General features: G+C 38.6%; 2 protein-coding genes and 2 pseudogenes across 5 annotated transcripts in view; all 4 read right to left on the bottom strand.

The window, feature by feature from the left end:
* Nucleotides 1-1487: 1487 nt before the first annotated feature.
* Nucleotides 1488-27089, bottom strand: LOC138418795 (large ribosomal subunit protein uL11-like). Of its 2 annotated transcripts, XM_070289291.1 has the most exons (4): nt 27045-27089; nt 6523-6605; nt 3405-3542; nt 1488-2326 (listed from the first exon to the last, which is right to left on the bottom strand). In XM_070289291.1, exon 4 carries the CDS (start codon nt 2000-2002, stop codon nt 1505-1507), a length of 498 nt encoding a protein of 165 aa, XP_070145392.1. In that variant the 5' UTR covers nt 2003-2326; nt 3405-3542; nt 6523-6605; nt 27045-27089; the 3' UTR covers nt 1488-1504. The 2 variants fall into 2 exon arrangements, with proteins under 2 accessions (XP_070145392.1, XP_069406775.1); XM_069550674.1 differs by lacking the exon at nt 27045-27089 and having other exon boundaries at nt 3405-3528; nt 6523-6600.
* LOC138418762 (superkiller complex protein 8 pseudogene) lies at nt 5238-6414 on the bottom strand (annotated as a pseudogene).
* The window catches only part of LOC138418756 (zinc finger protein 607-like), a 32870-nt gene continuing 19660 nt past the window's right edge, over nt 14021-27230 (bottom strand). For 2 of the 3 annotated variants that reach the window (XM_069550579.1, XM_069550580.1), the window contains exon 5: nt 25646-27221. In XM_069550579.1, coding sequence (XP_069406680.1) covers nt 26176-27221 — 1046 coding nt within the window. In that variant the 3' untranslated portion in view covers nt 25646-26175. Of the gene's footprint in view, nt 15407-25645; nt 27222-27230 lie in introns of those variants that run through there. The other variant, XM_069550582.1, reaches the window with a different exon arrangement.
* On the bottom strand, nt 19911-23793 carry LOC138418772 (nucleophosmin pseudogene; annotated as a pseudogene).

Below are 27230 nucleotides of genomic sequence, written 5' to 3'. Positions count from 1 at the left end.
CTGGTGCCTCAGTGGTAAAGAATCTGCCTACCAATGCAAGAGACGCTGGTTCAGTCCCTGGGTCAGGAAGTTCCCCTGGAGAAGGAAATGGCAACCTACTCCAGTATTCTTGCTTGGAGAATCCCATGGACAGAGAAGCCTGGCAGGCTACAGTCCATATGGTCACAAAGAGTCAGACACAACTAAGCAACTGAGCAACAGAATTTGGGATAGTGTTGCCATCTTAACAGTATTAAGTGTTCTGAATTTTCTGATATGCTGTAAGAGCTGAAAGAACAACATAAATCAGAATTAGAAAAACTCAGAAATGAAGTGATAGAGCTCAGCAACATAGTAGAGATAAAAGAAAAAATAATTTCAGAATATTAACCTAGAAAGAAATAAGAAAAACTCTAATATATTAATATTAGGACAAAAATTTTTAATAAAAAATTTCAAATATGTAAAAAGTATATGAGAAAGTAAATAAACAAATAAATTTATATTTATTTTATCTAGACTTCTAAGTCTCATTAATAATAAGGTTTTTGAAATAATGTATTAAAATATATATTAAAAATTTAATCAGATCATGGCTCTTAAATAATCTTAGAAAACAATTTTAATTCTTCTTAATAACACCTTAAGTTACCTGAACTGCCATAATATATTGACTTCATGTTTTGTAAGTTAACCCTCAATAACTCTATTCCGATCTGCCACATACTCCTTAACATACAACATTCATGTTCATCTTCAGGCCTTTGTACGTGTCGTTTATTCTTCTTGTAATGGACTTCCTCATATACTCAAATGCCTCAGGCCCTTACTCTCCATGTCTCAGCTCAAATACCACTTCCTCAGAAAAGGGTTCCTGACCATCTTACCTCATTATCTAAATTTGCCTTATCCTTGGTAGTCTCCTTCAAACTATGTTTCACTATGTGATGTTATTTATCTACTTATTTGCTATTTATCTACTGTTTGTCTTCCCTAATATAATACAAACTCCATTTATTAACCAGATATAGTAATAAATATATTTTTAGTTAATGAAGCCATATTACAAATCTAAGTGCCCTGGAGGTTCTAGAAAATATTTGAGTCCAAAATACATATTAAAAAGTGCATAAGGGGACTTCCCTGCTGGTCCAGTGGCTAAGATTCCATGCTCTCAACGCAAGGGACCCAGGTTCAATCCCTGGTCAGGGAACTGGACTCCACATGCATAAGAGTTCACATGCCTCAACTAAAGATTCCACATGCTGCAACTAAAAAAAAGATCCTTCATGCCAGAACTAACACCTGGTGCAGCCAAATAAATAAATAAATAAGAAGTGCATGAAGGAGGAGGACACTGCCCATCACTGAACTGGGAGGAAAATGTAAGAAGAATAACAAAGGGAGTGTTTAATGAAGTAAAGATAAAATTCACTGGGTAGTTCATGCAAAGCATTTATTTCCACTTTATTTATTTTTTTTGGTTGTCAAATGATCCTTTATTCTCCTTTTTCCTTTGCAGTTCTTAACTAGCAGGGCACTCCACTGCGCCACTGTTGATATCATCTATGATGTCATGAGGGTGGCGGCCATCAACATTGCAGCCCACAGACTGGGCGGTCCCCAGGATCTCTTTAATGGTTCCAGAAAGCTCTCTAGCTAGAGACCGATGCCGCATCTGCCGGGCAATGTTGACGATCTCATCAAAAGTGATGTTTCCACTGTGCTTAATGTTTTTCTGCTTCTTTCTGTCCCTTGGTGGTTCCTTGAGGGCTTTGATGATCAGGGCAGAAGCAGAAGGTACCACCTCAGTCTGGGCTTGTCTGTTCTGAATGGTCAGTTTCACTGTAATCCGCAGACCCTTCCAATCACCAGTTGCCTTGGCAATGTCATCACCGACCTTTTTTGGAGACAGACCCAGAGGGCCGATCTTGGGGGCCAGGGCAGACGTGGCACCGACTTCCCCACCGGTACACCTCAAGTACACGACTTTGATCTCGTTGGGGTCGAACTTAGGCGGCATGGTGGAGGCGGCTGGTGTCGGATGAACCCGGATTCAGGACGACCGAAGAAAGTTGCACCTTTGCCTCCTCCGAGCCGAAAGCCGAAAGCTATTTCCACTTTAGATCAAAGGTATTTTCTCCACCGTGAATGAAGCTTTCCAAGCCAATATTTCAAGTGTGTGTCTCCTTGACAACTGGGCTTTTACTTACATGGATGTGGCCCCATAATTTGACTTGCTCATACTGACCTGTACATCATCTTCTTGTTTCTTCTCTCACAATCATCCATGGCTCTTTTCCTTGTTTCAATAATGTAATCACATCTGGCTTAGAAATGGAATGTCCTGATTACAAAGAAAAAAATGGCACATGATGTAGAAGAAAACATCGCTCAGTTAAAAGGTCAAAATAACATTGAATAAGATTTTCTAGAAGAGACAGCAAGGGAATGAAATACAAGAAATCAGGAAGGGTCAGTTTAAGATATATATATAGATAGATAGATAGATATAGATATATATGAATACATACATATAGACTCACATATTCTCTTTTTATTGAACGCATGTATTAATATCTTAGTTGGAAATACAGATCCTGGAAACTTAGTTTACTTCCTGCTTTTGTACCTTCCAGTTGCGTCTGACCTTGGGAAAGTCACTTAAACCCATCGTGTCTCAGTACTCACTTATAAAATGGGAATAATAAGGAGGAAAAAACAAGTTGATATATGTATGTATATAAAATGCTTAGAGCCTTGCCTATTAAATACTTAGCACAATGTTAGCTATTAACACTATTATCGATATTGTTGTTTTACAAACAGTACACAAGAAGACCTGTCTGTAGGATATTAAATCCATTTAAAATGCAATGTTCATTGATTATAACTTTCAACCACAAAACAGAAGAAACTTCTCCAAAATAGAATGCATGTTCTTCAGTTTTCAATGAATTCCATTTATTTAACCCACTGCTATATACATTGTAGGGGTTCATTTAGAGCAAGTAGGGAAATTTAACACCATGTCCACACGATCTCTCCGCAAGAGGATCAGATAATAAAATGGAACATCTATAGAAATTCCGAGCATAAATAAATAGGAAATTTGGATTCTTTGACAATGATATATAACAAATGCCAAAGACTTCTAAACTACACCCTATTCATAAAGGAAGAGAAGCAACTGTAATTAAGAACAGAGGAGGTATGAATGTAACTGAAGGAGAGGGAGGATAAAGATATTTAATGCAGATATGATTTCCAGCCTGACAAAGCTGAAACCACTTTTTAGTAAAAAAGAACAAGAAAGTGTTAACTAGTTTCCTAAAGGCAGCCCTAAAAATTACAGTGGAAAAAAATACATATCTTAAAGAGCAGATTCTAAATTATTCTAAATCACTTGAGGCTGATTAACATACCCAGTGAGACCAAGTTATCATAGTTCTCCATCATCACATCCCGGTACAAGTTCTTCTGAACAGGGTTGAGACATTTCCACTCCTGCTGGGAGAAGTGTATGGCCACATCCCTGAATGTCGATGTCTGAAACAGCAAACCTATGTATTAATGGGGAAATGAAAGGAATATTTTGAACACAGAAGGAGAGAAGATAAGGATTGTACTGTAGGAAGAGAGCAATATGGCAAGTACATAGGCTAAAAATCTATAATATATGAGGGGACTGAAGCAGAATATATAGGTATTTTTGAAGAAGCTTGCTGAAGTAGACAAAATTTCCTGGTTTGTTCTTAAGTATCTGAACCATTTAACAACAGATAAAATAGTAACATTTGGTTATTAAATAGTGAACATGAGGATAATGCCTGATTGGTATCCGTCATGTAAATTCTCAGTAAACATGAGCTGTCAAGGAAAATGTTTGCCTTTTAAAGAAGGGAAAATTTAATCAGTTTTTTTTTAATGCAGTATAAAGTCCCAATTTAGAAAATACAGTTTATATAAAATTGAGAATTTCCTCAATTATTAAATGCTTCACTATGTCAGATCTCATAGTTTTTTTAAAAAAGAAATCCACCTAATTTTTGGCACATATACATCAGATTTAAGTGAACAACATTTAGGAGGCACAGCATTTGTAAGGTCTTCTCCAATCCTATGATTCTGTATTCACTTACTACTTATGATGATACATTTTCTTTTTAGTGCCTTCTAACGTCTATCACTGAACACTTGGCTTGTGCTGAGTGATTACTTAGGTTACCAATGATCATCTTCTGGTATTTATGCCCTTATGTACTCTCCTTCACATGTGTATGAGCTGAATTGAATGACCTGTTTTTAATAAACACAATATGATTAAAGTGGTGAAATGTTATTTGTGATGGCAGATTGCAGAATAAGACTTTTATGTTGTTTGCCTCTTTTGATGTCTCACTTGCTCAGCCAGGGGTGGCCTCCAATCCTCCCATGAGAAACTGGATCTTGGAACCATCTGAGTGAGCTCAGAAGAGGATACACCCAATATTGGCCTTAAGATGACTGCAACTCTACCCAACAACTTAATAGTCTTGCAAGAGAACTAGTGTAAAGAGATCTAGAGCCAAACTAAGCCATGTCCAGATTTCTGAACCAGTGAAATCATGAGATAAATGTTTACTGCTTTAAGCTACTAAGTGTCAGAGTAATGTTATGCAACAGTAGATAACTAATAAGTAGAGTTAAAGAATATTGAGGAAGGATGCTGAAATATGTCACCCAAATTTAGTATGTTCCATTCAACAACAGAATAGTCTTGATATTTAGCTTTCAGGGATTTCCTGCCAAGATCCATGACCTCCAAGTTTGCAAATCTCAATCATGTATATACACTAATTCACATAAACTATGAGACACTACTATTCACTGAGATTTAAGTCACTCAATACCAAATTTCTGTCTTATCTACCTGGAATCTTACATCTAGAAAATTTCAAAGTCTTCTCTTGAGCAGTCAAATACAACCAAACAAAATTTTGTCTCCATCTCAAACAAAATCCAGACCTGACTCATATAACAAATCTTTAATGGACTTATCTCCTTCACTCCTTCAACACTGCCCTTGATAGATGAATGGGCATGTAAGACATGTTGGGTAATTTCTTAGTAATAACATTAACACTAGTTTTTTTTTTTTTGCATTAAGAACACTTTATGTTAAAGTATGAATGGCATTTACAATAAAACATGAAGAGATTTATATGTATCTACAAGTTTTTGCTAAAATAAATGCAATTTCTTTTAAACAAGCCAGAAAAGTAAGGGATGTCATGCTCAATCTATACATTCTCTTTGCAGCATTAGTCTGGAAGACTTTGACCTTTAAACCAGACAATCATAGACGTGAATTTCCTAGTTGTTTCTCTAACAAACACAATTTTTGAGCCATTTCCATTGTATTTTACTCCCCAGACTTTATCCTGATGATCAAAGAAGGTGTGAACACAAGTCCTCATTCCAACACCCCAAACTTTCACACTTTTGTCAGATCAACTGGAAACCAATTGTGTGTCACCAGGACAAAATGCAACGGTCAGCACCCAGGATGCATGGACACTCAATGTGCCAGCCAAGCTGGCATGTTGTTGGTCACAGATCTTGACGGAGCCATCATCCAAAGCAGTTACAAGGATCTGTGACTCCAGGGAAAAACTCAAGGAGCGAATGGGCATATCATGACCTTCTAGCATATGCAGAAGTTTCCCAGTTGTGATATCAAAAATACTGATGATTCCACCTATAGCTCTACTGGCCAGAAACTTCCTATCAGGACAATATGCAATACTAAGAATGAATTTTCTCTTGTGTCCAAAGAACACTCCTTTTTCCCACTTTCCGCATCAAAAACGTTCACTTTCCCCACATGAGTTCTTGTGGCCAGATACTGGGAATCGGGAGAAAAGGCCAAAGTCCATGCATCCACAGGTCCTGCATCTACAGACTTTATTTATTCGCTCTTTTCCAACTGCCAGAGAAGAATATGAGCATCAGGATAATGGGATGCAGCAATAGGGAGGGTGTGGCTGAAGTCTACAAACAACACACTCAGCTGATGGCTCTCCAGATTCCACTGTAGGTCCAGCTTCTCATCATGCCATTTCCAGACCTTCACTTGGTCATCCAGGGATCCTGTGACCACTGTCTCAGAGTCTTCTTTGTTTGACCCTCAGGCAACTGATCAGATGGCATCATCATGGGTGTGCTCTTGTCTGAAGAGAACACTGTACTGGTTGGTCATTTCCTTAACCAAGGAGGAAGGGTTAAAGGCCAGACAGCTTACCTTACTGCCCGGCTGCACTGCCCTGCAGCTCATCTGACACCCAGCTTTGTGTGACAGCGACATCAACACTAGTTAGTTTAGACTGAGGCACACTGACAGGATGCTGGGTAATTATGTATCACATTTCACTAGAACAAAAGCTGGGAGGCAGGTTATCTCAGGAACCTCTTTGGGTAGTAAACTTTAGAAAAATTAATGAAAATACTCAAATGATCTAAAAAAATACACATATTCGAAGAAGGAGAGAAACATCAACTTACATGAACAATGGTTTTAGACCTGCAAGACTGGATTAGTCCTCAAGGTTTCTCTAACAGAAAAGCACATGTCCAGAAAGCCAGAGCTGGTAGAAGAGAAAGACCTTGAGATCAGTTTGGTGTTCCCAACAGAACATAAGTTAATAACATTATAATCTTCCATTCCAGGTTCCAAACTATTTACCATCACACATGATTTGGGTAGATTAGGATTCTAGATAAACCCACTTCCTCTGCCAAATCCCAGGGGTCTAGGAGGAACAAAGTCATAGAACAGAGGCCTTTCTGCCAGACCCAGATATGTCAGCAGGAAGTTTTCTGGCACTGTATCATTTTGGTGAGGGAGATACAGACCTAGGAGTAGGCAATGCAGTTTTACTCAGAGCAGATCCTCTTCCTTCTATTCCCATCTTCCAAGACTACCATCCTAATAAGGACCTCTTTTGTGGCTTTATAATTATATGAAGTAGGTTAAGACATTGAAGATAGAAAGTCAGTGTTCAGGACTTTGAGTCTAGCAAGACTTACTAGTTAAATATATGACAAACCATCACTATGCTATAAATCAAAGTAGATACCAAATGTGAAGTTGGGAAAATATTTAAGGATATGGGAAATATTCCAGATACACTGTCAGCAAAAGAATCAGATTGACCAATATAAGTATTTCTGAACAATATCTGAATATATCAAGCAACACAGAGAAGCAGAGTCAGAGAAAGAGACCACTGAAATTAGTAGATAATAAAAGTCTGGAAGGTTATATGACCATCTAAAAGCAGTGCTTATTTTTTAATTCTGATCTTGATTTTTCTTTTTAAACTTTATTCAATGATTATTTTAACAATTACCACTTTGGCCATGTGATGTGAAGAACGTACTCACTGGAAAAGACTTGGATGCTGGGAAAGACTGAGGGCAAGAGAAGGGGGCAAGAGAGGATGAGATGGTTGGATGGCATCACCGACTCAATGCACATGAGTCTGAGCAAACTCAGGGAGATAGTGAAGGACAGGGAAGCCTGGCATGCTGCAGTCCATGGGGTCACAAAGAGTCAAAAACAACTTAGTGACTAAACAACAAACTTGAAATAAATGTGAATTATTTTTTTAAAAATTGTTAACAGAAAGATGTTGTCCAAAAAGGAGGAACATTCAAGAAAATTCTTTGTTATCTAAATTTAGATTGTTTTACTGAGCGGCTTATCTTTTGTCTGTTTCTTTGGATCCCAGTATCTACATTCACTCTACCACTTCTTCTCAGGTATGATGGAGTTCTGTCTAGACAAAATAGAGAGCAGTCTTTGTGTAATCTCTTGTATGAAATGATGATGATTTTAATATAGCTTTATTTCAGGTTTTCTTGACAGAAAGGTTTACCTGGTTTCTAAACCTGTCAACTAAGCCATGTCTCCCAGACAGCTGCTGAATTATGATATCCTACTAGGTTCACTTTGTGCCCAACAAAATTAGAAGGAAACTGTAAAGTACAAAAGTCACAGCAAAAAAATCCATTTATTATCACTGATATTTCACAGAATCTGTGCATTCTGCTCAGGTCCTATCTATTGCTACACAGACATTCCTGTGAATTCACAAGGTAGGTCACCTTTGTCTCTCATTTCACACCACCTTACTCCTACTCAGATTTTACCTCATTTTAGATAATAAGCATTTTAAAGGAAGCAACTATGGCTTTCTAGTGATTGTATTACCCCAAGTCTTACAACTTCTAGGTCTAGAATATTGTAGACACTTAATAGCATGTGTACAAGGATGTTCATCTCTCAGGCAACAGGTTAAAAATATGACAGCTTGCAATACGGTGATACATTCAGTTCAGTTCAGTCACTCAGTCGTGTCCGACTCTTTGCAACCCCATGAACTGCACCACGCCAGGCATCCCTGTCCACCACCAACTCCTGGAGTCCACCCAAACCCATGTCCATTGAGTGGGTGATGTCATCCAACCATTTTATCCTCTGTCGTCCCCTTCTCCTCCTGCCCTCAATCTTTCCCAGCATCAGGGTCTTTTCCAATGAGTCAGCTCTTCGCATCAGGTGGCCAAATCAGTCCTTTCAATGAACACCCAGGACTGATCTCCTTTAGGATGGACTGGTTGGATCTACTTGCAGTTCAAGGGACTCTCAAGAGTCTTTTCCAACACCACAGTTCAAAAGCATCAATTCTTCAGCACTCAGCTTTCTTCACAGTCCAACTCTCACATCCATACATAACCACTAGAAAAACCATAGCCTTGACTAGACAGACCTTTGTTGGCAAAGTAATGGCTCTGCTTTTTAATATGCTCTCTAGGTTGGTCATAACTTTCCTTCCAAGGAGTAAGCATCTTTTAATTTCATGGCTGCAATCACCATCTGTAGTGATTTTGGAGCCCAGAAAAATAGTCAGCCACTGTTTCCACTGTTTCCCCATCTATTTGCCATGAAGTGATGGGACCAGATGCCATGATCTTCATTTTCTGAATGTTGAGCTTTAAGCCAACTTTTCCGCTCTCCTCTTTCACTTTCATCAAGAGGCTTTTTAGTTTCGATTCACTTTCTGCCATAATGGTGGTGTCATCTGCATATCTGAGGTTATTGATATTTCTCCCGGCAATCTCGATTCCAGCTTGTGCTTCATCCAGCCCAGCGTTTCTCACAATGTACTCTGCATAGAAGTTAAATAAGCAGGGTGACAATATACAGCCTTGACGTACTCTTTTTCCTATTTGGAACCAGTCTGTTGTTTCATGTCCAGTTCTAACTGTTGCTTCCTGACCTGCATATAGGTTTCTCAAGAGGCAGGTCAGGTGCTCCGGTATTCCCATCTCTTTCAGAATTGTCCACAGTTTATTGTGATCCACACAGTCAAAGGCTTCGGCATAGTCAATAAAGCAAAAATAGATATTTTTCTGGAAGTCTCTTGCTTTTTTGATGATCCAGCCAAAGGCGGCAATTTGATCTCTGGTTCTTCTGCCTTTTCTGAAACTAGCTTGAACATTTGGAAGTTCACGGTTCACGTATTGCTGAAGCCTGGCTTGGAGAATTTTAAGCATAACTTTACTAGCATGTGAGATGACTGCAATTGTGCAGCAGTTTGAGCATTCTTTGGCATTGCCTTTCTTAAGATTTCCTTAATAATTAATCCATATGAAATGATGGAAAACAATATTGACTCAGTGAAGACCAAGGCAGGTTTCAAAAGTATGCAGTCAAATGCTCTACCACTGAGCTATACCCACAGTGTACTAAACAACAAGCAAACAAAAAACCCCAAACAAACAAAAAGCAGATTTGTTGTATACTGTTAAAGTTAGGCTGGTATTAATTCAAACTAGGCTGTCATAAATTTAAGATGCTCATTATAATCCTCAAGATAACCATTAAGAAAAAAACTAAAATATAGAGAAAAATGAGAAAGGATAATCAAACAGGACAGCACAATCAATTAAACACAAAAGTAAGGCAGGAATGGAGGGATCAAGGAACAAAAAAGACAAACAGAAAACAAATGGCAAAATGGCATCAGTTCCTCCTAATCAGTAAGTACTTCAAATTTAAATGGATTAAACTGTTCACTTAAAAGAGATTGGCATAATGGATTAAAAAAAGAAGAAAAGGCACGCATAATATATAATATAATATACTGTTGAAATTAAGACACAAGCTATGTTGCCGGAATTTCAGGAATTGAAAACGAACTTTAAGCTGTGAGAGTTAAAAATTTCTAAGTGCCTATGTTACCTATAACATCAGCAAAAAAGGGATAAGAATACCACCTACAAAAGAGGGCTGTTTTGAAGACTATAAACCATCTAAATGTTGCAGGAAAGGGGATCCTTTGGCAAGGATTATCCCCTATTTTAAAAAATTAATGCCATATTTAATTTTAAATTTTCTTGGGTATCATTATCTACAACTATGAAGATGATTTTTTAAAATATTTATTTGTATTCAGCAGGTCTTCATTGCAGCATATGGGATCTAGTTTCCCAACCAGGGATGTAAAGGGGGTTGGGGGGCTCCTGCATTGAGAGCTAGGAGTCTTGGCCACTGAACTATCAAGAAAGTCCCATATGAAGATGATTTAACATTAGATCATGGCCATTTTTCCTTATCACGACTAACTTTTATAAACAGAAATTTTATTATCTACATAATATCATCTCATGGATGTCATGGGAGTTTCTTAATCATTCTCATTATCTTGATCACTAATTTTGTACAAAACTGTCCCAAGATATAACAAACTTTTATTCTAGATAAAAACCCAGGTCTAAATCTTTTGAATTGTGTATACCTTTGGAAAATGGAAATTACAAATATATATAGTGATTATCTATGAAACTTGGGGGGGTTATGGTTCCCTCTATACCCATAAATTCAATCAAAAGAACTTTGGTTAAGAACTAGACAACTGAATTCTGGCTCAGTCACTTAACTTGCAAACACAAGTCATAATTAACCTGACATTTTTCTTGCTTCTTAGCTACAGAAATCTGCAGGGAAATAATCAGAGTCGCCACACGCTGAGTATTTATTATTTATTACAGTACACCCTCTGTGGCTCCATCGGTTGCGAGCTCATACAGAAAACCAAAATGAAATAAGAAGAGGGTGCTCACAGTAGGTTCACCCAGAAACAACTTTCCCAGGAAGGAACCCCATTCTTCAGTTCAGTTCAGATCAGTCGCTCAGCCGTGTCTGACTCTTTGCGATCCCATGAACCGCAGCACTCCAGGCCTCCCTGTCCATCACTAACTCCCGGAGTTCACTCAGACTCACGTCCATCGAGTCCGTGATGCCATCCAGCCATCCATCCTCTGTCGTCCCCTTCTCCTCCTGCCCCCAATCCCTCCCAGTATCAGAGTCTTTTCCAATGAGTCAACTCTTCGCATGAGGTGGCCAAAGTGCTGGAGCTTCAGCTTTAGCATCATTCCTTCCAAAGAAATCCCAGGGCTGATCTCCTTCAGAACGCTCTGGTTGGATCTCCTTGCAGTCCAAGGGACTCTCAAGAGTCTTCTCCAACACCACAGTTCAAAAGCATCAATTCTTCGCGCTCAGCCTTCTTCACAGTCCAACTCTCACATCCATACATGCCCACAGGAAAAACCATAGCCTTGACTAGACGGACCTTAGTCGGCAAAGTAATGTCTCTGCTTTTGAATATACTAGAGTCTCTCTATCCATTCCTTCCTAGAATCGTGACTCGGGGACAATCCCTAATTTAAAATTCCCATATAAAAGCCAGTCTGTACCTTCTTACCAAAACCCTTCATCGAGGGCTTAGCATCTGGTTTCCCACTTGGAGTGATTTCTCCAAGTAGGTGCTGAAAAGAGAGGAAGCAGCAGGGAGCTCTCAGAGCCATGGGTCACTGAGATATTCACCAGGAGGCTACCGCAATTCACGTTCAGACAAAGGACGTGCACCTTTGATCCCCGTCAGGCAAGGATAACCAGGCACCTCGTCGGGTCTCAAAATGGCACCCACCGCCGCTGAACTGTCCCGCGGCCCTCCGCACGGAGCAAGGCCTCTCACAACCACGCAGCCGTCCAGACTTTCTCTCAGGGCTGCAACCACCCTCCCCGCTGCTCAAGTGCCCACAGGACTGAGGGGGCTGGGGGATTCCCACGACGGCGCTCGGAGCGCCCACGCTTTGAGCGCCTCCGGAAATTCCACTCACCTCCACTCACCGCCTTCCTCGGGCTCGGGCTACCTCACAGTCGTTTCTGGCGACCCATGCCGGATTCTTCCTTGGAAGGGCGCCACTCGCGCGCAGCGCGCCACAGGGACACGGGAAAAATACCTGAGGTCGAAAACACCTCGTCGACTGTGGGAGCTACGGTCTTGCCTAGGAAGTCCCAAAGCTAAGCCGCGGCTCCCAGCCTGCCCGGAGAATTCTGAGACCACCGGACTGCGCGTGCGCACCGCTTATCTCTGCCCGCAGATCTCAGTCCGACCTGAGGCCGAGGCCAAGCTGAGTGGTTCCCAGGGTTACGAAGAGGCGACCCCCGGTGGCGTGGCACGGCACCGGAGAATTTTGAAGAGATGACTTCAGACATCATATTTTACGAGGGCTCAGGACTATGTGTGAGGGTCCACCCTGTTGAGTCAGTGATGGGATGTCCAAGGTCATGGAGTGCCTGACAGGTGAGCACCCGAACTTGGGTTCATAATCTACCCATGCTGTACGTTTGTGTATTTGTGTGTGTATGCATGTTCGGGTGTACATATCTTTCCTAAAATTCCAGTTACACCTAAAATGTTACAGATGCTTAGCATATTTCCATCTTGTTTTTAATCATTTAGTTCACTTTTGGCTGTGTTAGGTCTTCTTCATTGCTTCGCACCTTCATTGTTGCCCACGAGGCTTTTTCTAGTTGCTGTGCTTCGGCTTCTCATTGTGGTGGCTTCTCTTGCCGCTAGTGGGTTCTAGGGCACCCTGGCTTCAGTAGTTGTGGTGCAGGGACTTAGTTTCCCCGTGTCATGTGGTATCTTCCCCCAACCAGGGATTGAACCCGTGTTTCTGCATTGGCAGGTGGATTCTCAACTACTGAACCACCAGGGAAGTCCCTGTATTTCCATTTTAGACCTGAAGCTTCTGAGATCAAAACAGATACAAGTTACACTGTTTAGTAGCAAAGCCATGTTTCCAGGTCTTATTGGATAAAGTGAGATTACCTTTTAGTGTATTCTCATTGTAGACAAGACAGAGTAGCTTTGGGTCCTTTTCCAGATCACTGACTTCAGGAATTGCTGTCTACAGTAATTCTCTTTTCTGGAAGGGGCATACATCATCACGTCATGTTAAACACCAAGAGAACCAGATCGCATCAAAATCACATTCAGTTAGTTAATTTAGTCCTTCCTTCCTTGAGAGCCAGGTAATCTAAGACTCAGGGGCCCCAGTAATATCTGGAATTGGAAGAAAGTACCCAGGACTAAAAGAGGATATTGGGTAAGTTTCACATTTTCTATCTTAAGCGCAGAAAAATGAACAAGAGGACAGATATAGAAGCATTAAGTTGAAGTTATTTTCTCAACACAAGTTTCCACCACGTCTCAAGCATAGAAATTCCTGATACTCCTAAATAATTTTTGAAAACCTATTACTTATTTTGAAGGAGCCAGAATCAGAAATGTGGAACTGTAGATTTTTAGGCAGTTTGCTGGGGAAAACTCTTTCTCCAGACCTCAAAAAAGAGTTCAGTAAGGTTCAAAGCTGCAAGGAAACTCAATTTTCTTGTGAACGTGTCCACATCTATTAGAAATATAGTTTTCTTTGATCAAAAAGTTGGATTGGGGATTTCCCAGGTGGTGGTCAAGTGATTAAGACTCCTCACTCCTAGAGCAGTGGCGGGGTAGGGGGTGTGGGTAAGGGAGAGGGGGTGGGATGCATGGGTTGGATCCCTGGTCTGGGGAACTAGGATCCTGTATGCCAGCAAAGTGCCCCCTACCCCCACCCCTCCAAAAAAAAAGAACAAACCGAAAAGGTTGGATTGGATCTTCTGGAAATTTTTAAATGAGAAGTAAGGTAAACAGTGATTCATGTCAGAAAAACACAAAGAAGCAAAAAATATACTAAAGTAGTTACACACGTGTCATTTCCCTGGGTGTGCTGAGTTCTCTACTTTAATCTGAAGTGCAGAGCTCATGCTGAGAAATCACATACCATCTCCTTCTGTATGCCTATTACATCTTCTAGAGTTTTAAGTTACCCAAAATATGGAAAAACCAAAACATAATTATTTCTGAAGAGTTCACCTAAAATCTTCTATTGCACTTATCTCTATTATTAGTTACAAAAATATTATCATCCTAAGTTAATATTTCTTGCTGATAAATTGAGACATATTATGAATTAACTGACTTTCAGTAATATACATTCAATGTATTATACTTCATACTGATGACTCTAAAGACATGTCTGTATTAATTAAACCAACAAATTTTAGATGTTTTCACTCATAAAATTTAAAAAAAAATTAGTCCTGGGTCATGTGATCCTTCAAACTTTAGGTTCAGTTCAGTTCAGTTCAATCGCTCAGTCGTGTCTGACTCTTTGTGACCCCATGAATTGCAGCACGCCAGGCCTCCCCGTCCATCACCAACTCCCGGAGTTCACTCAGACTCATGTCCATAGAGTCCATGATGCCATCCAGCCATCTCATCCTGTTGTCCCCTTCTCCTCCTGCCCCCAGTCCCTCCCAGCATCAGAGTCTTTTCCAATGAGTCAACTCTTCACATGAGGTGGCCAAAGTACCGGAGCTTCAGCTTTAGCATCATTCCTTCCAATGAACACCCAGGACTGATCTCCTGTAGAATGGACTGGTTGGATCTCCTTGCAGTCCAAGGGACTCTTAAGAGTCTTCTCCAACACCACAGTTCAAAAGCATCAATTCTTCGGTGCTCAGCTTTCTTCACAGTCCAACTCTCACATCCATACATGACTACTGGAAAAACCATAGCCTTGACTAGACAGACCTTTGTTGGCAAAGTAATGTCTCTGCTTTTGAATCTGCTATCTAGGTTGGTCATAACTTTCCTTCCAAAGAGTAAGCGTCTTTTAATTTCATGGCTGCAATCACCATCTGCAGTGATTTTGGAGCCTAGAAAAATAAAGTCAGCCACTGTTTCCACTGTTTCCCCATCTATTTGCCATGAAGTGATGGGACCAGATGCCATGATCTTAGTTTTCTGAATGTTGAGCTTTAAGCCAACTTTTCCACTCTCCTCTTTGATGTTCATCAAGAGGCTCTTTAGTTCTTCTTCACTTTCTGCCATAAGGGTGGTGTCATCTGCATATCTGAGGTTATTGATATTTCTCCTGGCAATCTTGATTCCATCTTGTGCTTCTTCCAGCCCAACGTTTCTCATGATGTACTCTGCATAAAAGTTAAATAAGCAGGGTGACAATATACAGCCTTGACGTACTCCTTTTCCTATTTGGAACCAGTCTGTTGTTCCATGTCCAGTTCTAACTGTTGCTTCCTGACCTGCATATAGGTTTCTCAAGAGCCACGTCAGGCACAATGCAAAGAAATAGAGGAAAACAACAGAATGGGAAAGACTAGAGATCTGAAGAAAATTAGAGATACCAAGGGAACATTTCATGCAAAGATGGGCTCAATAAAGGACAGAAATGGTATGGACCTAACAGAAGCAGAAGATATTAAGAAGAGGTGGCAAGAATACACGGAAGAACTGTACAAAAAAGATCTTCATGACCAAGATAATCACGATGGTGTGATCACTCACCTAGAGCCAGACATCCTGGAATGTGAAGTCAAATGGGCCTTAGGAACCATCACTATAAACAAAGCTAGTGGAGGTGATGGAATTCCAGTTGAGGTATTTCAAATCCTGAAAGATGATGCTGTGAAAGTGCTGCACTCAGTATTATTGTCAGCAAATTTGGAAAACTGAGCAGTGGCCACAGGACTGGAAAAGGTCAGTTTTCATTCCAATCCCAAAGAAAGGCAATGCCAAAGAATGCTCAAACTACCACACAATTGCACTCATCTCACACGCTAGTAAAGTAATGCTCACAATTCTCCAAGCCAGGCTTCAGCAATACGTAAACTGTGAACTTCCAGATGTTCAAGCTGGTTTTAGAAAAGGCAGAGGAACCAGAGATCAAATTGCCAACTTTAGGTTAGCTTCTGTTGTATTTAGAAATGTCTGAATTGTAAGTAGTTACTTTGCTTTCAGTTCAGTTCAGTCACTCAGTTGTGTCTGACTCTTTGCAAGCCCATGGACTGCAGCATGCCAGGATTCCCTGTCCATCACCAGCTCCAGGAGCTTGCTCAAACTCAAGTCCTTCAAGTCAGTGATGCCATCCTCTGTCATCCCCTTCTCCTCCTGCCTTCAATCTTTTCCAGCATGAGGGTCTTTTCCAATGAATAAGTACAGCTCATTTACAAATTAATTTTTGCATAAAGATAGAATCAGATATCTCAGTTTCATTTTAAAACCTAGTCATGAATCAAGTATTTCAATATAAAACTTATTAGCTTATAAATAACAATTGGAATAAGTTTACTCACTTGAGTTTAAAAAGGCCTCTTTTCCCTTTTTTTTCTTACAGTTTCAGGTTCTATTAATTGAGCCAAGGCCAATCTCAGGCAATGTGGGTTGGGTTTGTATTTCAAAACTCTTTTCTGATTAAAAATAAATTTCTTTAATAAGAATAAATGCACTCTCCCACTTAACTACTAAATTGGGGTGGATGTTATTAGCTCTATAAGAAATAGCAAGCATGAGAAACAAATTTTATTAATAGTATAACAACAGTACTATTAAGACTCTTTTATATTTGAGGACATGTAACATCTTCATATCAGTAAAACCAGCTAATTTACACTAATATAATGGGATAAAATACTATTAGGTATTTTATAGAGTATCTTTTTTCACAATACTCATAAGTAGTAGGTGATATTCTACATTTATCAATGAAAAAACAAGGCATTAAGATGTCATAAACACTATGAACTCAGTTTCATATTTTAAAAATCTGACAAGAGACCCTATGATCTAAATTTCAACAAGATACCATCTCCAAATTATGTATGTTTATTTTAAACCTACTAATTCTTCAGCAATTAATGCAGACTAAAATCATTATGACTAACAATAGTATACTTATCTTCATATAGCAGAACCAAATTAATTAATCTGTTGCCTATTGTTAGAATTTTGTTTTTAATGTTTAGTTATCCAAAATATATGTTGAATGTCCTTTCATGTCATATATTTCTACAGATATTTCCCTAACTTGACTGCTAGAAATAGAATTTGGGACAAAACAATTAGACCTTTACTATATTACCTACAGCATACCAGATCCTGCAATTAAAGTATTTGAGGTGACAGACTAAATTGACATAGTTTTTAAAGTGTCTTATAATATAGTAAGATAAGCTCTCAATAGGAATAAATGTATTAAGGATTAGGGGCTGCTAACAAGACATGACCTGGAAATTTGATGTAGTGATGTTAATTCTGATTACAGTTACCATGATCAGATCTTAATTAAATTAAGCCTAACTGATGAGATGAAGGGAAGGAATTTATGCTGTAAATTATACCTTACATTTTTTATTCTAATGATGTTGGATGCAAAGTGAGAGTAATGGGCTAATTTAGCAGATATCTGGAGTGTATCATGACTAACACAGAGAGAAATATTTCTGTAAAGAAGATCTGAAAAAGGATGTAGAAATGAGTCCAGCATCAGTTTTTATTTGACTCTACTCAAGGACATCCCCATTTTATAGACAGAAATCCACATGCATGAACATAATGGTTTAATAAATGAACTTTTTTTTTGGAGGATAGCTTTCTCTTAAAACATAAAAAATGTTCACATTGGAAAAGACTCTGATGCTGGGAGGGATTGGGGACAGGAGGAGAAAGGGATGACAGAGGATAAGATGGCTGGATGGCATCACCGACTCGATGGACGTGAGTCTGAGTGAACTCCGGGAGTTGGTGATGGACAGGGAGGCTTGGCATGCTGCAATTCATGGGGTTGCAAAGAGTCGGACACGACTGAGCAACTGAACAGAGCTGAACACTGGAAAAATCCAACATTGTATGCTTTCTAATGTATACAACGTCACCTAATAATACTTTGGCAACAAGCATTCTTTCTAAAAATGATCAATCAGAACCCAATAAAACATCTTGGTGTAACTTCAAATTTAATGGAACTATGAGTAATTGGATAAACTAAAATAAGGCAAAATAACTCGAGGGTGAGCACCTTTTCATGTTTTGGGGTCTCCTGGATCTACCTTTTGTGAAGTACAGTTCATGCCTTTTCCTCATTTTCATATTGATTTGGAACTCTTCATTCTGGATAGGAAGTCTTCATCAGATATATGCACTACAAGTATCTTTCCCCACTCTGTGGGTGTGCCACCCTCTTGTGTATTATTTATAGTGCCTTTTGACAAATACAAGTTCTTAAGTTCAATGTGATCAGATCATCAATTTTCCCCTCAGTGGCATTGTATTTTTTATATTCTATTTAAGAAATTACTAAATCAACTATATACCAATATAAAAAAAAAAACTTTATCACTACTTGAGAAAAAATTTACTACCTACAATCATAATCTATTTTTTCCCCTACAGATTTAAGTTTATCTCAGATTTAGTCTTTCAAGTCATATGAATGAGGGGGTATGGTTATGAGAAAAGGGTAATGTAGGCATCAAAATTTTTCTCCATAATATATTCAATTCACCCAGCAATACTTACAAGAAAGAATCTTTTCCCAACTTATAACAAAGTGTTAACTCTGTCTTACATGTGTGAGTCTGTTTCTGTACTCTACAGTTCCACTGATCTGTCTATCCTTGACCAAGGCCGCAGGGGAAATTCCAAGGCCACAATGGATAGTAAGAGTTGATGCCTGCTAGTACTTGTCCTCCAGTTTTGTTGTTGCTCTTATCCCTCCCCTCTTCCTCCTCCTGGTTCTTGAAATTTGTCTTAGTTATTCTTCCTCCTTTGCAATCCGAAGTATATTTTAGAATCAGCTTGTCCATTATACACACACAGAGCCTGATGGTATTTTGGGGTGAGTAGTATGCAATAAATATACAACTCAGATCACAGAGAACTGAAATTATTTCAACAATTTCCCAATCTACAAAGTATATATTCTTTAATTTCTTTAAGTATTACTTCATCTCAATTTAGTTCGTAATTTTATGTGTGGAAGTTTTGCATGTCTTCTGTTAATTTATTACTAGGTATTTGATTTTAATACTTATAAACTGTAATTAAAAACAACATTTTAAAGTGTTTGTTGTTGGTACATATATACAATTTAAAAATATTGACATTACAGCCAGTACCCTTACTGATTTCATACATTCCCTCTAAGCTACCTGAAATCCTTTTAGATACCCTATGTACACATAATAAAATTTTAGTTTTTCCTTTCCAACCTTTAAGTCTTTTCTACTTGCCTTCTGCAATGGCTAAATTCTACAATACAATATTGAGTAGTAGTGGTGACCATGGATATCTTGTCTTTCTTTAAGTCTCGGAGGAAAGTTTTCAATATTTCAACATTAAAAATTTTTTTTTCTAGACAAAACTCTGGATCCCTTCTACTCTGAGGACATGATCTGAACAATCCTAATTTTTAAAAATGCATTGAAACTTATGGCTCAACCAAAAATTATGATCAACTTTTATATATTGTTCCATATGCATGGGAAAATAGGTGTGTATTCAGTCATTACTGGGTATGGTATTCTATATATGTGAAATTCATTCATCATGTTACTCAGATATTCATTGACTCTTTTGTCTACTTATTCTCTATGTGTGCATTAAGAGAGGTGCATTAAAGTCCTCCACTATAATTGCCAATTTTTCTATTTCTTTTTTTTGTTATCATTTTTACTTCATATATTTTAAAGTTATGTTATTCGGTTTACACAAAATTTTAAATTGCTGCGTGTTTCTGATGAGTTCACCTTTTTATTCCTCTTTATCTCCGGTTATCTTTATTTTCTTAATTAGCTTTGAGTTAGTGCTTGCATAGCTTGTAGTAAAGGGTTAATACCTCAGCCTTGGTTTGCTCCAATCCTACACATTCTAAGAAGGGATTGATCTTGAGCAGTTTCTGGGAATAACTGGAATATCCCTTGGAATATCTTGCCTTAAAAGTTTTTTGTATGCCTGAGACCTCGTTTTATCAGTTTGACCAGTGTTATGAACCAGTGTTATGTGCCTCCCCCAAGTTGATCTATTGAAATCCTAACCCTCAGGACCTTAAAATGTGACTGTATCTGGCGATAAGTTTTAAAAGAAGTAACTAAAATAAGGCTATTTGGGTGGGCCCTAATCCACTCTTATTAATACTAATGTCACTACAGCAAGATTAGGACATACAGAGAGACCACAGAGATGCGCACACACAGACAAAAGGCCACATGAGGACACAGTGAGAAGGCAGTAATCTGCAAGCCAAAGAGGCTGGCCTCAGAAGAAACCAAACTTGATGACATCTTGTCTCCAGAACTGTAAGAAGATAAATTAAAGCTATCAAGTCTGTGAATTTTTGTTGTTGTATTTTTCAAAAATACATATATCATAAATTTACCATCTTAACCATTTTTAAATATACATTTCAGTGACATTATATGTAGTCATAACTACCATTGAACCCTATAACTTCACTTTTTAACACTAAAACTTTATACTTATCAATCATAATCAATAATTCCCCACTCTCCCCAGGCACTGGCAACCACCATTACAAGCTCAGTGATTTTTGACCAAGTACTTCACGTAAGTGGAATCATTCAATATGCGCCTTTTGTGACAATTTACTTCATTCACCAAAATATCCCCACAGTTCATCTTTGTTTGGCATATTACTGAATTTCCTTCTTTTAAAAGGCTGAGGAATATTCCATTGTATATATATACCACATTTAGCTTACAGACTCTTGGATTTCCTCTATGTTAGAGCTAATGTGAACAATGCTGGTATGAACAGTATATAACTAGCTCTTAAAAGACCCTGACCTCAATTATACCCACAGCTGGATCATACATACTTCTCTTTTTAACCTTTTGAGGAAACTACATACGTTTCCTACAATGGTTGTACCATTTTACATTCCCACCAGTAGTGCAGATAGGTTCCAATTTCTCTATATCCTTTCCAACACTGTTCTTTTTCTGTTTTTTTTTTTTTCCCCAATGTAGTGATCTTAATAGATGTCAGATGGCACCTCACAGTAGTTTTGACTTGTATTTCCTTAATGATTAGTGATGTTAAGCATATTTTCATGTGCTTATTTGCCATGCATATATCTTCTTTGGAGAAATGTCTATTTAAGTTTTTTACCCATTTTTAAAAAATTGTTGTTGAGTTTTAGAAGCTTCTCTACATTCTGGATATGCTTATCATATTTGCAAATATTTCCCCCCATTCTGTGGACTGCCTTTTTACTCTGTGGATAGTGTCTGTCTTTTCTTTATTCCTTCAGGTGACAATGATCTACACATTCTCATCTAATGAAAAAGATACACAGTTATAGAAAAGTAATTTCCAAAAATTACCTATTGAAAATGATACTCCATTAGTTTCAATGATATTGTTTGAATGGACACTGTCTTTTGATACAAATTTTTTTAAAAAATTTCATCAAGTCCAATTCTTTTGCTGTGTCTTTGATGTCATATCCAAGAAAACACTGCCAAATCCAATGTCATGAAGGATTTTTCCTGTTTCATTCTAAAGGTTCTAAGTCTTGTGTTTAGGTCCTCAGTCTATTTTGAGATAGTTGTTGTACATGACATTAGGTAAGGGTCCAGCTTCATTCTTTTCAGTGTAGACAACCAGTTTTCCCAGCTGTATTTGTTGAAAAAGGGTACTTTCTTCATTGAATGGTCTTGGCAGCTTTGTCAAAATCATTTGACTATATATGTAAGGGTTTACTTATGGGCTCTCTATTCTATTCCACTTGTGGATATGTCTGTCTTTATGCAAATGCCACCCTGTTTTGATTACTAAAGTTTCATAGTAAGTTTTGAAATCAGGAAATGTGAGTCCTCTAGATTTGTTCAAGATTATTTTGGCTACTAGAGGTCCTTTTGAGATTCCATTTGAATTTCAGGGTGGGTTTCTGTATTTCTGCAAAAAGCATCATTGGGGTTTTGATTGGGATTGCTTTGAATCTGTAGATAGCTTTGGGTAGCACTGGCATTTTAATAACATTGTCTTCTAATCTATGAACATGGGATGTTTCTTCATTTATTTATGTCTTCTGTAATTGATTTTGTAGCTTTCATTGTACTTTTACTTCCTTGGTTAATTTCACTATTTCATCCTTTTTGATGCTATTATAAATGGACTTGTTTTTGAAATTCCTTTTGTTGTTAATGTACAGAAATGCAACTGATTTCTACATGTTGACTTTGCATCCTGAAACTTTGCTGAGTTCATTTACCAAATCTAACAGATTTCTTTTGTAGTCTTAAGGGTTTTCTTTTTTTTATTAAAATACTGAGTTTATTTCACATGTATATTTGTCTCCCCAGCATTCCCACCTGTCTGACCACCACTACTACTATTCCTATCATAACATTCCATACATACTTAAAACCAAGCAAAGGGTGGAGTTCCATCTTTAAAAACTAAACAGGCATTTTGGACAACATATTCTTGGCAATGGAACGTGGACAACATTTATCAGACACGGTAGGGAAAGTTCTCACTCTGCATTATAAAAAGGACAGCCAGATATCAACTGTTACAGAAATGAAATAAGACGGAAAATTTTTAACAAACTGTTTAAACTATTTTCTTAAAGAGACTTCCTCCACTGCCAGAGATCTTGAATAGTCCTGGTCAGTCATCCGGAAACAATTCTTCACATAATTGAAAAACTTGGCTTCCACTTTGGGAAGGGAACCACCTTTTTCTATACTTGCTTGCATTTTTGCTTTAATGTCTTCTACAGAGCTAGGTCCTTTTGGTGTTTTAGGTGTTTTTTCCTGTTTTTTGAAGGATTCTTGACCTTTTGATCCTGGTGTTGACGGTTTTGAGTCTTTTCCATTTTGGTTTGATTTTTGTGCATTTTTGGCTGGAGTATCTCATACAGATTTCTTTACTGGAGCTTCTTCAACTTCCTCATCAAAATCGTCATCATCATCATCTTCTTCATCATCACTGTCATCGTTATCATCATCTTCATCAGCAGCAAGCTTTACTTTTTTCTGGGGAACCTTGCTACCACTTCCAGGGGCAGAACGCTTTCCAGATATACTTAGGAGTTTCACCTCCTCCTCCTCCTCTTCTTCTGACTCTGCATCTTCCTCCACAGCTACTAAGTGCTGTCCACTGATATGCACAGGCCCTGAACCACACTTCAACCGTAAGACCACAGGTGGTGTAATTTCAAAGCCCCCAAGAGAAACCGTTGGCTGTACAGACATTTTCAAAGTTGCCAGTGTTACTTTAATTGGACTGCCTTCATAATTCATCGCCTCTGTTTCAACAATGTGTAACTCATCCTTTGCTCCAGCCCCTAAACTGACCGTTCTTAAAGATAACTGGTGCTCATTTTCATCATTATCCACCTTGAAGTGATAATCTCTGTCAGCCTTTAGTTCACAACCGAAAAGATAGTTCTGGGGCCTCAAGGGGCTCATGTCCATGTCCATTGAATCCTCCATGGGTTGGCGGCACGCACTTATGTGGGAGAGAAGCCAGACGGAATTAGATGACTACTATTCAAACCAGCAGCGGCACAGGACGGAATCACACCAGGGAAAAAGCAAGGGTTTTCTACATATAATATCATGTCACCTATTAACAGAGATCGTTTTACTTTTTCCTCTCCAATTTGGATGCCTTTGTTTTTCTTGCATAATGATCTGCTGTGACCTTTCAGTGCTGTTTTGAGTAGAAGTGGTACAAGCAGACATGCTTGTCTTGTTTCTTGATGTTAGATAAAAATCTTTTATCAAGTATTATGCTAAAAATTCTCCAAGTCAGGCTTCAGCAATATGTGAACCATGAACTTCCAGATGCTCAAGCTGGTTTTAGAAAAGGCAGAAGAACCAGAGATCAAATTGCCAACATCTGCTGGATCATTGAAAAAGCAAGAGAGTTCCAGAAAAACATCCACTTCTGCTTTATTGACTATGTCAAAGCCTTTGACTGTGTGAATCACAATAAACTGTGGAAAATTCTGAAAGAGATGGGAATTCCAAACCACCTGACCTGCTTCTTGAGAAACCTATATGCAGGTCAGGAAGCAACAGTTAGAAGTGGACATGGAACAACAGACTGGTTCCAAATAGGAAAAGAAGTACATCAAGGCTGTATATTGTCACCCTGCTTATTTAACTTATATGCAGAGTAGTACATCATGAGAAACGCTGGGCTGGAAGAAGTACAAGCTGGAATCAAGACTGACAGGAGAAATATCAATAACCTCAGATATGCATATGACACCACCCTTATGGCAGAAAGTGAAGAGGAACTTAAAAGCCTCTTGATGAAAGAGGAGAGTGAAAAAGTTGGTTTAAAGCTCAACATTCAGAAAACTAAGATCATGGCATCTGGCCCCATCACTTCATGGGAAATAGATGGAGAAACAGTGGAAACAGCGTCAGACTTTATTTTTCTAGGCTCCAAAATCACTGCAGATGGTAACTGTAGCCATGAAACTAAAAGACACTTACTCCTTGGAAGGAAAGTTATAACCAACCTAGATAGCAGATTCTAAAGCAGAGACATTATTTTGCCAACAAAGGTCTGTCTACTCAAGGCTACGGTTTTTCCAGTGGTCATGTATGGATGTGAGAGTTGGACTGTGAAGAAAGCCGAGCACCAAAGAACTAATGCTTTTGAACTGTGGTGTGGTGTTGGAGAAGACTCTTGAGAGTCCCTTGGACTGCAAGGAGATCCAACTAGTCCATTCTGAAGATCAGCCCTGGGATTTCTTTGGAAGGAATGATGCTAAAGCTGAAACTCCAGCACTTTGGCCACCTCATGTGAAGAGCTGACTCATTGGAAAAGACTCTGATGCTGGGAGGGATTGGGGGCAGGAGGAGAAGGGGACGACAGAGGATGAGATGGCTGGATGGTATCACCGACTTGATGGACATGAGTTTGGGTGAACTCCGGGAATTGGTGATGGACAGATGAACAGGGAGGCCTGGCGTGCTGTGATTCATGGGGTCGCAAAGAGTTGGACACGACTGAGCGACTGAACTGAACTGATGCTTCCTATTGGTCTTTCATATAGCTTTTACTATGTGGAGATAATTTCATATATACCTTTTGTTACAATGGAGATGATTTCCTTCTATTCCTATTTTGTTGAGTGTTTTTATTATAAAGGGGTGTTGAATTTTGTCAAATCCTTTTTTTGTATCAGTTGACATGATCATGTTTTTTCCCTTCATTTTGCTGATGTGCCATATTACATTGGTGAACTTTCACATGATGAACCATGCTTGCATTCTAGGAATAAATTCATTTGGTGATTGTGTATAATCCTTTTAATATGCTGCAGAATTCTGTTTGCTAGTACTTTGTTGAGGATTTTTGAATTATGAATAAATGATCATAAGAGACATTGTTCTGTAGTTTTCTTTACTGTAGTGGTTTTTTAGTTTTGTTAACAGGGTTGTGCTGGTCTCACAGAATCAGTTAGGAAGTATTCCCTCCTCTTCAACTTTTTTGAAAAGTTTGAGAAAGACTGGTATTAGTTCTTGTTTAAATTCACCAGTGAAGCCACCAGGCCCAGGACTTTTCTTTGTTGGAAGGTTATTTTTCCTTTTTCCTTTTTTGGCCATGCTGTGTGGCTTGCTGGATCTTAATTCCCCAACCAGGGAACTGGAGGCACTTATCTGCTTTGCAACCTTGGCCAAAGAGCTTGGTCACTCAGTGAATAGTAACAAAAGGGAAATGCCATAAAAGACTTGTTAATATAAAGTACAATATAAATTCTCTAGAGGTGAACAGTATTTGGGTCATAACTGAAAAACATCAAACATTGCTTGAATTCCCAGGAGTTCCTAAATTATTTGATGCCTTATAAGAACTGAACCATATAAAATCCTTCTCACATTCTCTTCATTACAAGTTGTATAATTCCACTGTCTACTATACATATATCCCACAAAGTCTCTCTCCAGTGTGAATTCTGTGATGTACCTTAAGCATTGAACTAAGCCTAAAGGACTTCCCACATTTGTGGCATCTAAAGGGTTTCTCACCAGTATGAATACTCTGGTGTACTTTAAGGCTTGAACTGAGCCTAAAGCACTTCCCACATTTGTTACATTCAAAAGGTCTCTCACCACTGTGAATACTCTGATGTCGAGTAAGTCGTCCATACACACTAAAGGCCTTCCCACATGCCTCACATTCATACGGTTTCTCACCAGTATGAAATCTATGGTGTATAGTAAGTTGATGGCTACTCCTAAAAGCCTTCCCACACTCCTTACATTCATAGGGTTTCTTACCAGTATGAATTCTCTCATGTCTAACAAGATGTGAAGCATGACTAAAGGCCTTCCTGCAGTCTTTACATTCATAGGGTTTTTCACCAGTATGAATCCTGTCATGTTGTATGAGGTTTGAGGCTTGACTAAAGGCCTTCCCACATTCCTTACATTCATACGGTTTCTCACCAGTATGAATTCTCTGATGTATTTTAAGTGTTCCAACATCACTAAAGGCTTTCCCACATTCCTTACATTCATAGGATTTCTCACCAGTATGAACTCTGGCATGTTGAGCAAGGTTGGAGGCACGACTAAAAGCCTTCCCACACTGTTCACATTCATAGGGTTTCTCACCAGTATGAATTCTCTTATGTACTTTAAAGTCTGTAAGACGACTAAAAGCCTTCCCACATTCCTCACATTCATACGGTTTCTCACCAGTATGAATTACTTGATGTACTTTTAAATCTGTAGAACGACTAAAGGCCTTCCCACATTCCTTACATTCATATGGTTTCTCACCAGTATGAATTACTTGATGTACTTTTAGGTCTGTATGACGACTAAAGGCCTTCCCACATTCCTTACATTCATATGGTTTCTCTCCATTATCAATTCTGTGAGGTAGAGTAAGAGATGAACGTTTTTTATAAATATATGCTTTTCCATTGCTGGTTATTTCATATCTTGAGTCCAAATCTAAAACAA

This window comes from Ovis canadensis, chromosome 14 (assembly GCF_042477335.2).
Source record: "Ovis canadensis isolate MfBH-ARS-UI-01 breed Bighorn chromosome 14, ARS-UI_OviCan_v2, whole genome shotgun sequence".
NCBI lineage: Eukaryota > Metazoa > Chordata > Mammalia > Artiodactyla > Bovidae > Ovis > Ovis canadensis.
This window is presented reverse-complemented; position numbering and strand designations above follow the sequence as displayed.